General features: G+C 39.8%; 1 protein-coding gene across 1 annotated transcript; it reads left to right on the top strand.

The window, feature by feature from the left end:
- The first annotated feature begins 9752 nt into the window (after nucleotides 1-9752).
- Nucleotides 9753-11312, top strand: LOC110804652 (uncharacterized). Its single transcript, XM_022010257.2, has one exon. It carries the CDS (start codon nucleotides 9753-9755, stop codon nucleotides 11310-11312), a length of 1560 nt encoding a protein of 519 aa, XP_021865949.2.
- The last annotated feature ends 480 nt before the right edge of the window (nucleotides 11313-11792 follow it).

Below are 11792 nucleotides of genomic sequence, written 5' to 3'. Positions count from 1 at the left end.
ATCAGAAGATTTAAGTCAAAGGCGGAGAGTTTGATCGGAAAAATTGATAATTTGCGTTGATGCAGATCATCTACATCACATTACCCATCGGCAAGAGCACTTTGGGAATCTCATCATCAATACTAGCATTGCTCAAAGTTTTAGCGGAAGGCAAACCTTAAGGGCTTAGCGTCGTGAGCTTAATAGTATTCAAGTCATTGTAGGCTGTAGCAAGGAAAATCAAGCGGCTAACCAGCGCTCCTGCTTGATTCTGCCCCCAAGCTTCATAGCAGTAACATTATCGTAGCAAGGGAAAACCAGCGACCGGCCAGTGGGCTCGCAGGTTTTCGCGCCCAAGCCTAGTCGTTGCACTGCATTATCTTCACAATACGCGAATTCCAGTGACTGGCCAGCGGTCCGCTGGTTTTCGCGCCGATTAAACTCATGTTGCTGTTGTGCTCGCTGGAATTCCAGCGCTCCCGCTGGAAGTTCCGTGCACTTGCTTGCTTCTTTCTTCTAATGATCTCCTTATCGTCCAACTAAATCGTAACTTATGTAATTAATATTTTCTTATTTTCTTTTCCTTAATTTCTTTTACTACTTAGAATTTAGGAAGCATATAACTACTTAAAGGGAATTAATTTATTTCCTTTATGCTTTATTTCCTAGAATTCTCTTTCACGTTATTTTGTTTTTCTCTCTTCATTGTTGAACCCTAGTTTCTTATTTCTTTCATTCATCAATCTATAGGTAATTTCTTAATTTCCCTTGCTTTAATTCATTCTTATTATTTTCGTTCCTTAGATTAATTTGTCCTTTGATTATGAAATACGTATTTATGATTTCTTTCATGCTTGTTAATTTAATTATGAGCGAGTAGTCATTTTCCAGGGTTATGTAAGGGGATCCATGTTTATACCATGATTGTTATGCATTAAAGTTTATTAATTTATAAATTATGCTTGAGTAATTCCAATTTATTTGTTCTTAATTGTTGATTCATGTAATTGACCAATATCGTGGATTGATTATCTAGCTAATAGGAATTAGAATCGAATGATCTTACTCTTAGAGGCTTGGTGCAATTGGTAATTCTGATTATGTTAACGACCGTATGCATATGTCCGATTGAAAGTGTTAAGACCCGACCGTAGGATATGATTAGCATGTAATTTAATTACTCGGCCTAGTTTATTCATTGTCGAATTGATTTGTGTTCTTGGATTGGTATAAGAACGGTGGACCAAATGTATGCCCTAGACCTTTAATCTATTGATAAATTCTACATTTATATTTTTGTTTTAACCTTGTTAGTTAATAAATCCAAAATCCACACTTCGTTTAGTTTATTGAAATAGTTTATATAATTAGGTAAAAACTAATAGAACTTGTCTCCATGTATTTGCTAAATATCTGCTAACAACAGACACCATGCACTTGCTGTATAACTTATAATTTCATCAATACCCCAACTTTAGCATCGTAGCTTCATTAAACGACTTCTCAACCCGATCGTAAGCATTGCTCATATCGAGTTTCATAGCCATGAAACCTTTAGCACCCTTATTTTTCCTCATATAATAGAACAATTCATACGCTAATAGCACATTATCCATAATGAGACATCCTGAAACAAAGGCACTTTGAGCTTCACCAGGCCCGGCCCTGGGGCAGGGCATAAGGGGCCGTCGCCCAGGGCCCCGGGGAAAGAAGCCCATGTCTCTTTTGTCAACCTGAACAATTGTCAAATAAATTTTCGTGAAATTATTTAACAATTAAGTAAACTAGCCTGGTGGTTTGGTCATCACCTCAAATAACATACATCCGGGGTTCGATTCGTTTGCACTGTGAACATTGCCTTATTTGTTTTCTCTTTTTCACGTGTTATACAGCTTTCTTTGTAATCTTTGTTCTTTTTTTCATGTTTATACTATAGTTTTTTTTGTCTTTTTTTTGGTCATTTTTTCTTTTGATAATTTGGTTGATACTTCATTACTTCTATTACAAAGTACCCAATTCAAATCCAGATTAACACTAAAAAGAGAGTTATGTAGAATCAAGAACTGAATTGAGATTGAAGATGTCATGTTGTCTTATATTAACTTGATAATAATGTGTGAAATATTAAACTATAATTCATTCTTTATAGCACGAGGTCAAAAGTATGCGAGCCTTAATATTGTTCTTATCGAATTTAATTTTCTTTGCCAGTTTAATTAGACATAGAGTAATAATCATTCTTAATGATTTAAAAAGTATTTTTTCAATAAAATAAAGTACACCACATCTTTGAGAATTTTTGTTGTCCCTAATCCTAAAAGACATGGGCCCCAATTTATTTTTCGCCCATAGGTCACCATAAGTTAGGACCGGCCCTGAGCTTCACTAATCATATCCGACAGTAATAATTTAAGTCTATTAAAAATTACCTACGAAACAAGCTGGTACAAAACGTTATAATGGCTTGCACGATTTCTTCTTTGGGATTGGTACCAACTAAAGGCCAAATTTTCTTGTAAAACAAAGTCCGTATTCCGTTTGGCCCGGAATCTTTCGTATGATGCATATGCTTTAAGGCTAGTATTTAATTTTCTCTTTTGTTAGTTTAGTGTAAAAAACAAAAAAACCGTACCCCAAAGTCGTTGCATATAGCTATGGAGCCACTAATCGAAGAAACTAATAGACTAATAAAATCTAAATGAATCGTATTAAAGACATGCACATGTACATGAAGCTGGCACACTGTAATTAAGTAATTAACTATGTAACAAGTAATTAACTATGTAATGTAATCGATGTAATGTCAAGTGGTAATGGTTTAATAGAAGTTTGTTTTTGATCCAAAAGGAAAGCCAGCTCGATTGCTCTGCTTTATTCTTAAGTCAACCTTGTTCTCTGCCTAAATATTAAAATTCATCCATGTAAAATTAAAAAAATTGTCCCCAACTAACCGCGCTATTTTGATCAACAAAACCAAAACTTCCCCGTTTCCAATCCAAAATAAGAATGCTTTAGCTGGCACCAAAGTTAGTGGTTGTTTAGTTTATATACTTCCATAAATAAATGCAAAGTTGACTTTCCTAGAAAGTAAATTCATCTAAACAGCGCGCAATTCGTTCCATGTGAATTAGAAGTTCCTACATCCAACCAAATAAACTTCAAAAATCATAAGGATTTAAGATTTCTACCAAGTTATACTTGCTCTGTATAACCAAACGACTACTAATTCCCACTTTGCCTTTTGTTCACTTGATTTGTTAAACTAAAGGGAATATATTGATGGATGATAATATAACTGAACCGCTTAATAATAAATTGGTTATATCATTGATTTATATAGGAAACTATAACATAACTCTATTAGGTTTAGGACTATTAGATTCATAAACTAACACAACTCTATTTTCCTAAACATACTAGAACCCTAGATATACCATAACTCTAACACTCCCCCACAACTGTAACGGTAGTAACACAAACGTTACGATTGAAGTGTAAAATCATGACGACCAAAACCATCAATCTGATGTCGAGACAAACATGTACACTCCTAAAATGCAGGTACACTCCTACTTTGGATTCTGCGTAAAACCAACGAACAGGTACACTCCTTGTCCGATTGAAACTTGCGCACTACATCAACGATTAGTCACACTAGCGCAGGTACACTCCTACACACGCGATCGCAAGTACACTCTTGCACGCGCAAAAAAAAAACCCAACTCTAACAACAACAACACCAATCTAATTTCCTCTCCACTTTATATTTAATGTCAACCAAAACATGAAAAATTACCCTCAAAGCACAGACAAGTCAATGAGAAAAGCAAACACCATTAACAAAAACTAACCTATCACCCCTTTATTAGGTTCTAGGTCACGCTTAATAATACAGGTGTACGGGGTACAACAAAATTACAGAAAGAGCAGGCCTAACTCCAAACAGTCAGCCCTACTCTTGGGGACTAGTTGTACGGGAGTGTAGATACCTACTTTTGTGCCCATTCCCGCAAGGGAAAGATTCGATGATGAAAGCATAAAAACTCCACTTGACAACGCATCTCCTATAAAATAAACGAATCTCGATTCCCCATTTCATTTCACCCGAAACCTGCTATTTATGGAAACCTGCTAAAAATAGTAACTGCCGTAAAAGGTAGCTTCTAAAAGTGGCAAATCATAAAAGATAGAAACCTGTCAGAATTAGGTGTTGCACTCCAACATAAATCCTAAATGAGATAGAAAACCACGAGAAGCCTATTCCTAATACGATTCGGAAATAAGAGTTACGTATTAATCAAAATCCTAACGAGCCTAGAGTTCGTAATGGGCCCAGACGCATTCCGTCATGAAATTGATACGCACTAAAAGACTCAAATTAATCTCAAACTCTACGGATTTTAGGAATCTGAATCTGACTAAACAAAACTGCCCAGATCCTATTTTCAACGCCTGGCTCTGGGCGCCGAAATCTTCGGCGCCCAGGCCTGGGCGCTGAAAGTACCTGGGTACGTCTCTTTTCCTAATTCTTTGCGGATTAGAACTCTGCAATTCTATCTTTCCACGAACTCTTCCCTATAAATAGGCCCCTAGTTTCGACGTGAAACAACACACAACAACACACAATTATATTCTGAGTATTGACTCAACCCTTAGCCTAAGCCTCTCGCTGCGAAACTGTTCACGCGTTCTGTCGCAATCGATCCATAAATCGAACAGAACGTATCCTGTCCCATAATTGAGATTCGTTAAATAAAAAGGAGAAATAGCAAAGTCAAAGTGGTTAGTTTTCTGAGAACCGTGACGCACCTCTCAAGGGTGCGTCGTAATGTGTCCCTTTTCGATGATTTAACTGCTTTCCTCGCCCTTTTTATGAACTGTTAAACTAACCTAATATGATTGTTCTATCACGCCTAACAAATATAATATTTTTGGGAAATCGGATTATCATGCTAGGTCCCTTAATGCTATTTAAATCAGATAATCACGATCGAATTAGTATTATATGTTGCATATTGCTAAAATCAATTCAGATTAGTTTAATAGTTAACGCATGTCCCTTCAATTATTTATGCTGAGCTAGTAAGGATATCCTGCCTCTGGAGTTATCGACGAGCGAATTACTCCTCTCGGTAGTTACAGTCCCCGAACCCTCAATCTCTACCTTGCGGGTGTATATTCAGAGATCCCCACACCAGGGATCACAAGGGAACCTACGGCCGTCGTGGTCAAACATAATTGCACTCCATTTATGTCACGATAACCGGGTTTTGTCAGTTTTTCTCATTGTCGTTAAAAACTGAATGGCGACTCCTATATTACTAGTCAATTGGGTGTATACTCACAGGAAATCCAATTACACTTGATTGAATAAAAAGAATCGTCACACCCACGAGTGACAAGGTCACGCATTAGCCTCGCGCTTTTTCGACCCCCTCACAGTGGCGACTCCACAGGGGATAGTGAAGGAAATACCCGTGCTTGTAGGTAATCAAAATAGCCGAAGGGTGAAACGATCCTACCCCGCGTTTATTTCCCCATCAAGTTGGGACGACCTGAAAATCAGCATATTAATGTGAACGGGCAGAACCGCATAACGAATCTCGACTCCCTCGGGAGTTGGGACTAAGGATACCTTTTTTCGCCAATAGGGGGGTGCATACGCCGCGCATGTTTCCCACTCGGTACTTGCACAGGTAGTACACCTATCCCGAACCCAATCGCTCGCTCATTAGGTCCCTCTCGCCTGCATGCCCCCTTGGCTTGCACTTGCGGGTTGGCCTCTTGAGCGAAATTCGTCTGTTGAAGACACTACCTCGACCGGGGCATGTGTTGGATCTACGATAGAAGCGGTACCAAGCCAGGCACAAATACTACCCATAGAAGCCTATCATAAACTACGTGACATATTCAAATCCATGTTTATAATGTAGTTATGTGTAGCGAACTATGTGACTATGTTATGATTGTGCATACGAATAATGCTAGACAAATAATGCTAGAAAACCAACGACCTTAAAAATTGCCCAAACATTCATAAACCAATTGGCCAAAGAGTTATACCACAATTCGTGTTCCGCAAGCCCGAACGATCGCCACAAAAATAAGCGACGCTCGGGATGGCCTGTAACGAATCCCACAAACGCTGCACAACGCGTAAAGGACGTTATAAGGCAAGCACGCAAAACTAAAGTCGCAAAAACAAAAGTATACGCAAACAGAAAACGAGAACCAGCCAGGGACGCATTTTCAACGCCCCTGGCTGGGCGCCAAAGTTTCTCACGCCCACTGCTGGGCGCTGAAGTTGCTGCCTGGCCTTTTGGTCAGGCACAGCAGCCTCGGTGCTCGCGCAAAAAAAACACGTAGCAAAAAAAAACTTTTCGTGAAAATTGCTGCAAGGGCGTATGAAAAGGCACTCGATTCTGAAAGCGACAAAAAAAAATAAAAAAAATTAACTCTTTGTGTCGTTGTTGGGCCTCCTACGACGACAATGCTCGGCATCAAAACCGAGCATGCTAATTAAACCTTGAATGTCACATGGGCAAAGTATTCAAAAAATAATGTTCAAATGAAGTTTTCAAAGAAAAATAATGTTCGAATAAAAAAATAAATCCGAGTCTAGACTAGGCTATGCCAAAGTACAATCTAAATCCTAAGTCTTAGTTGTCTTATCCATAGAATCGGTCCTAATGCTTGGTGTCGTTCTGCAAGTTAAAAGGTTAAACCATATTGAGTCTCCTCTCCTAACATTTAAATCAAAAAGCACCCATATGTAATTGTCATCCTTTGCTAAGAATCAACGGCCTTAATACTCTCTCTCACCAATAAAAAGAATATATTATAGTATTTGCAAAATGGAAACAGTCACATTCTGAAAATCATTCCCCCATAGTCGCACAACCCCAAAGTGAACCTAAGGTGTCAATACCATTGGCAAGAAAAATTAATGGCCTCCAGGCTTATAATCACATTGGGTCACGACTATCATAGTCCTCTCGAGTCACTCACTCCTTGAAATACTATTAAGTACGGACTAAAAGATTTTCCATGAATGCAACATGACCAACCATGAAAATACCCAAATCGGCATACCAATAGGGCTACCATTGGGGTAAAGCAATACACACTAAGAGAGAAGCCGCACTAATGATTCTAGTCTTGCAAAAATAAAAATTCGATCTCCCCAATTAACTACCTTGCCAACATTAAACAAAATGGCGCATGACAAATGAACACCCAAGGGTTAAAATCTAAAGTGTCAACCAACGAAAGTTATGGTCCAATTAGCCTAAGTCTGAGAGTTGCTTGGTTAAGTATTATAGGCTTACGCCGCGTCATTATTTTGAGTCTAGGCCACCTCCTTGTATTCATACACGGGTTATAATAAGAAAGATTAATGAAAGTTTGAGTCTAAATCACAACTTCCAATTAAATCCCAGAAACTAGAATCTGAAAAGAAACAAAAATTAATTTCGATGTAATTCTTTCGTTAAAGTTCAATAAAGTAAAAACAACATTTTGAATCTACGCTATTTGCATATTTTAAGAAACGGCTAAATACGCTTGCAAAGTAAGACAATTTAAAGGTCCCTCCTAGGCCTACTAAAATTAAAGGTCCACTATAGGCCTACCAAACGAGGCTCACTCAGTCTCGCCTCGTGACTCAAAGACCACAACCATCTACCTTTTAGCCCAAATTGATTGAAGGATTTATGTTGGGGAGAAATCCCAAGCAAAAAGAAAAAAGAGAAAAAGAAAAGGGAAAGCGAAAAGAGCGAGCCATGAAATACTTAGCCCGTACCTCCCAAAGTGCGAAATTTACCCAAGTAACCGAAGGAAGAGAATTGAGTCAACCAATCAAAATCATAAAATTCTACGATGTCTAAAATTCTACCCTTTCCAGTCCTTATGTTCTTAGACACCTTCACTCTGGGGTCCCTGTTCAGCTCATTTAACCCATCCATGTTCTCATTGCCATAACCCAAGAAACCATTACCTCAACTCTTGTTTTTAAACTTGTTATCAACCGCAAACCACGCACGGCCATTGACACGTGCGCCATGCCCATTATTTCCAAAGCCCAAACCTGTTCTTACGCCACCATTAGCATAATGACTATATAACTTGTGTGAATGCATCCTGTTGATATTCCCTTGAGCCGTCCCCATGCTACTCATTGGCCTTGGTTGATGTAAAATCATGACACTAGTTTGAGACTACAAATTATGAGTCCTAGCAGATGTAATCCTTATGCTTCACCAATACCTATACAACTTATCCAATCTCATTCAACCCATCTTTCAAGCCGTCTTGAGTCACAAATAAAAAAAAGACAAATAAAAAGTACATTCTACGCTCAACGTAAGAAAGATTAAAAAATAAAATGTGAGTAATAAAAAAAAAAGAAACTTTGCAAAGCGCCTCTAAAGTTAGTCTAAAAAGAAAAAGAAGCATTTAGTGCACCAAAAAAAAAAAGATCCTCCCAGAAGTCATTTTCAGCGCCCATAGCTGGGCGCCGAAATCTTGAGCGCCCCAGCCTGGGCGCTGAATCTCTCTCCTTGCTAAAATTTGTCCCGAAGTGCTCGTCATTTTATCTGCACATGCACGGAAAAATAACGAACACTTGGAGAGGTACAACACGTATTCAGATATACGTACCACCAAGAAATACATGTACTCAAAAAAAATATAAAACAAATTTTTGGCTTACGGCAAAGCAGCAGATTAAAATAATAACAAACTTCATTTATTCTACCATTTCAAATAATATGTTTCCATCTCATAACGTACTTGTTTAAAATCGGCATTCTAAGAAACCATTTTCTAGGCTAAGAACTACGCAAGACCTGATTCCAAATTAAATCTATTTAAGGCAGATACGTAGGCAATCCATGATTCGGTCCAACCAATTTGCAAAATATTAAAGCCTATAAAATAACAAGAATAAAAATAGAAGTCCCTTATTGAAATTTAATTACTTGCAACCCAAGTCGAAAGAAAAATTTAAGTCAAAGGAAGAATCCAAGTCACCAAGATGCCAAAATGAGCACACATCGAAAAATAATAAAGGGCACGTACCCTTGCCACAAGGAGCTCTCACACTCCTAGGCACTTAGCCAAGACTCAAAAGATCGCTTTGCCTCAATTGAATGGGGGGCTAGCGCAAGCGTCCATGACCTCTAAAGTACTCGACTTGACCCTCCCTAAAAGCAAACTAATTCACTTAAAGACTTTCTTTCACCACTAGACATAGTCGTTCGCTTAAAAACCTTCTTTCACCACTAGACACAGTCATGATCGCCAACAAGTAGTAAGGGCAGTAAGCTTGCAATAAAGAGGATTGTTCTACGGCATCGCCCCATCGTTCCTTCGAACTCAGGGCACTCGTTCATGGTAATTCAAATGCTTGCGAATCCCCTTTGAAAAAAAAATCAGACATTGTCAATAGGACTTGGCACTTAACCAAGGCTCACCCTACTCAGACATATGACACGGGCATCTAAGATCGAAATCTAAAAACATCGTTAATGGGAAGACATAATAGCAACTGGGGGCTAAAAAAAATTGAAAGGAAAGAGTTAGGGAAAGAACTAAGTATACCTTGACCTTTTGTGCAGACATACACCAAGTAAATCTGAGTCGATTTGAAAACGGTTGATATTCCCGCAATTCAGGAAAAGATGGCCTTAAAAGCCTAAAGCATATGCCAAACGGGCACAAGTATATCTTGATGCCTGCACAGAGAAACGGGCACAAACATTGCCAGAGAAAGGATGACAGGGGAGCTGATGTCAGTCATCCAGGGGCCTCAGGAATCTCTGAGGGAATACATATCCAGATTCAATATGGAGGCGTCGAATATACCCAAGTTGCAGCAAGAGGTAGCAGTCCTGGCCATGATGACTGGTCTGCGGGATGGAGAGTTCAAGAGCTATCTGGGCAGAAAATTATTCACAACCCTGACAGAGGTGCTGGGAAAGGCAAATGAATTTATAAAGAGTGAAGAGATTGGCAGAGCAACCTCACGTCGATATGTGGCAAGTGAGAACAATTACGGCAGTCAGAGCAAGAAAGAGCCATACAAAAAAGAATACCCAGACAGAAGAGAAAACCCACAGCCTAGAAGAGACTGGCAGGGACCAGGCAGAGGCAGAGGTAACGAATTCAAAACTGAAAAGTGGGGAAAGTTCAATGAATATACCCCCTTAGTTGCATCTAGAACTCAAATTTTTGCCATCAGCAAAGAAGACGAGAAGTGGCAGAGACCTCCTAAAATGTACAACAAATACAGGGACCCAAAAAAGTACTGTGACTTTCACAGAGATCGTGGCCACCTCACAGAAGAATGCACTCATTTGAAGGATAATATCGAAGATCTGATCCGGGGGGGATACTTGACACAGTTCAAAGCAAAAAGCTCGTATAGCAGGACCTATGAGAATAGAGATAATGATAATAGGTCCGACAGTAAGAAGGTGGAACCCAAGCAGAGCTACCCAACAGACCAAAAGAGGATGGGCGACATTTTGGTCATAACAGGAGGGCCGGTTTACGCGGGAACTACTGTTAGCGGTGCCAAGGCCAGTGTGAACGAATTCAAACACCAGGTTAATTACCATAATTCTGGCAGGTGGCCTGCTCCTCCAAAAATCCCACAGTGCACTTTCACAGAGGATGACTGTAAAGGCATAATCTACCCCCATGACGACCCCATGGTACTAGCCCTGAACGTAGCAAACAGAAAAATCCACCGTATTCTGATAGACGGAGGTAGCTCTGCAAACATCTTGTTCTGGCCTGCTTTCCAAGAGTTGCAAGTTGATGGGAAATACGTAAAACTAGTCAATTACCCGGTAATCGGATTCACAGGAGCCACAGTGATACCAGAAGGGATAGTCAGTTTGCCAGTACAGATTGGCCAAGGAAAGGATATCAAGGACATCATGGTAGACTTCATGATAGTAAAAGTACCTGCAGCCTATAACGCCATTCTGGGCAGGCCATTCATTCACGACGCAGGGGCTGTGGTTTCCACTTATCACCTCACCATGATATATACGACCAATGACGGTCGTTCCGCTAAGGTAAAAGGCAGTCAGGAGCAAGCCAAGAAGTGCTATCACACAGCGCTAAAACAACCACCCAGACCCCCACCCCTGACAGAAGAAGAACTCCCCCAATCTCGAAAAAGAAAGAGAGCAGTGCGTAAAAAGGACAAGCTGTTAAGCATGGAAAATTTCGAATATCGAGAAGAGGGCCTGTTAGAGCCCACACCAGCTGAAGAAACTGAGGAAGTGGAATTAGAAGAAGGGGTGGTGGACAGGACAGTCTAAATTGGCACTGACGTAGACCTCTCCCTCAGAGTGAACATCTGACCTGCTGCGAGAACACGCAGGGCAAAAGGGCCGGAATGCGGAAGTGTATGTGGATGATTCCATAGTCAAGAGCAAAAAGGAGTCTGATCATATCTCAGACCTGCGAGAAACATTTGCCACGTTGAGACAGTACGGCATGAAACTAAACCCAAAAAAAATGCGTTTTCGGTGTTAAGTCAGGGAAGTTTTTGGGATTCCTGGTCAGCGAGAGGGGAATAGATGCCAATCCAGAGAAGGTGGAGGCTATACTTAACCTGCCAGAGCCAAAAAACATACGGGATATACAAAGATTAACTGGAAAAATGGCAGCACTCACCCGATTTATCAGCAAGTCTGCGGACAGATCCCTCCCCTTTTTCCAAGTGTTGAAGGGTAACAAAATGTTTAAGTGGGGGGAAGAGTAGAGAAAGGCATCCGAAGAAGTAAAAAACCACTTAA

This window comes from Spinacia oleracea, chromosome 5 (genome assembly GCF_020520425.1).
Source record: "Spinacia oleracea cultivar Varoflay chromosome 5, BTI_SOV_V1, whole genome shotgun sequence".
NCBI lineage: Eukaryota > Viridiplantae > Streptophyta > Magnoliopsida > Caryophyllales > Amaranthaceae > Spinacia > Spinacia oleracea.
This window is presented reverse-complemented; position numbering and strand designations above follow the sequence as displayed.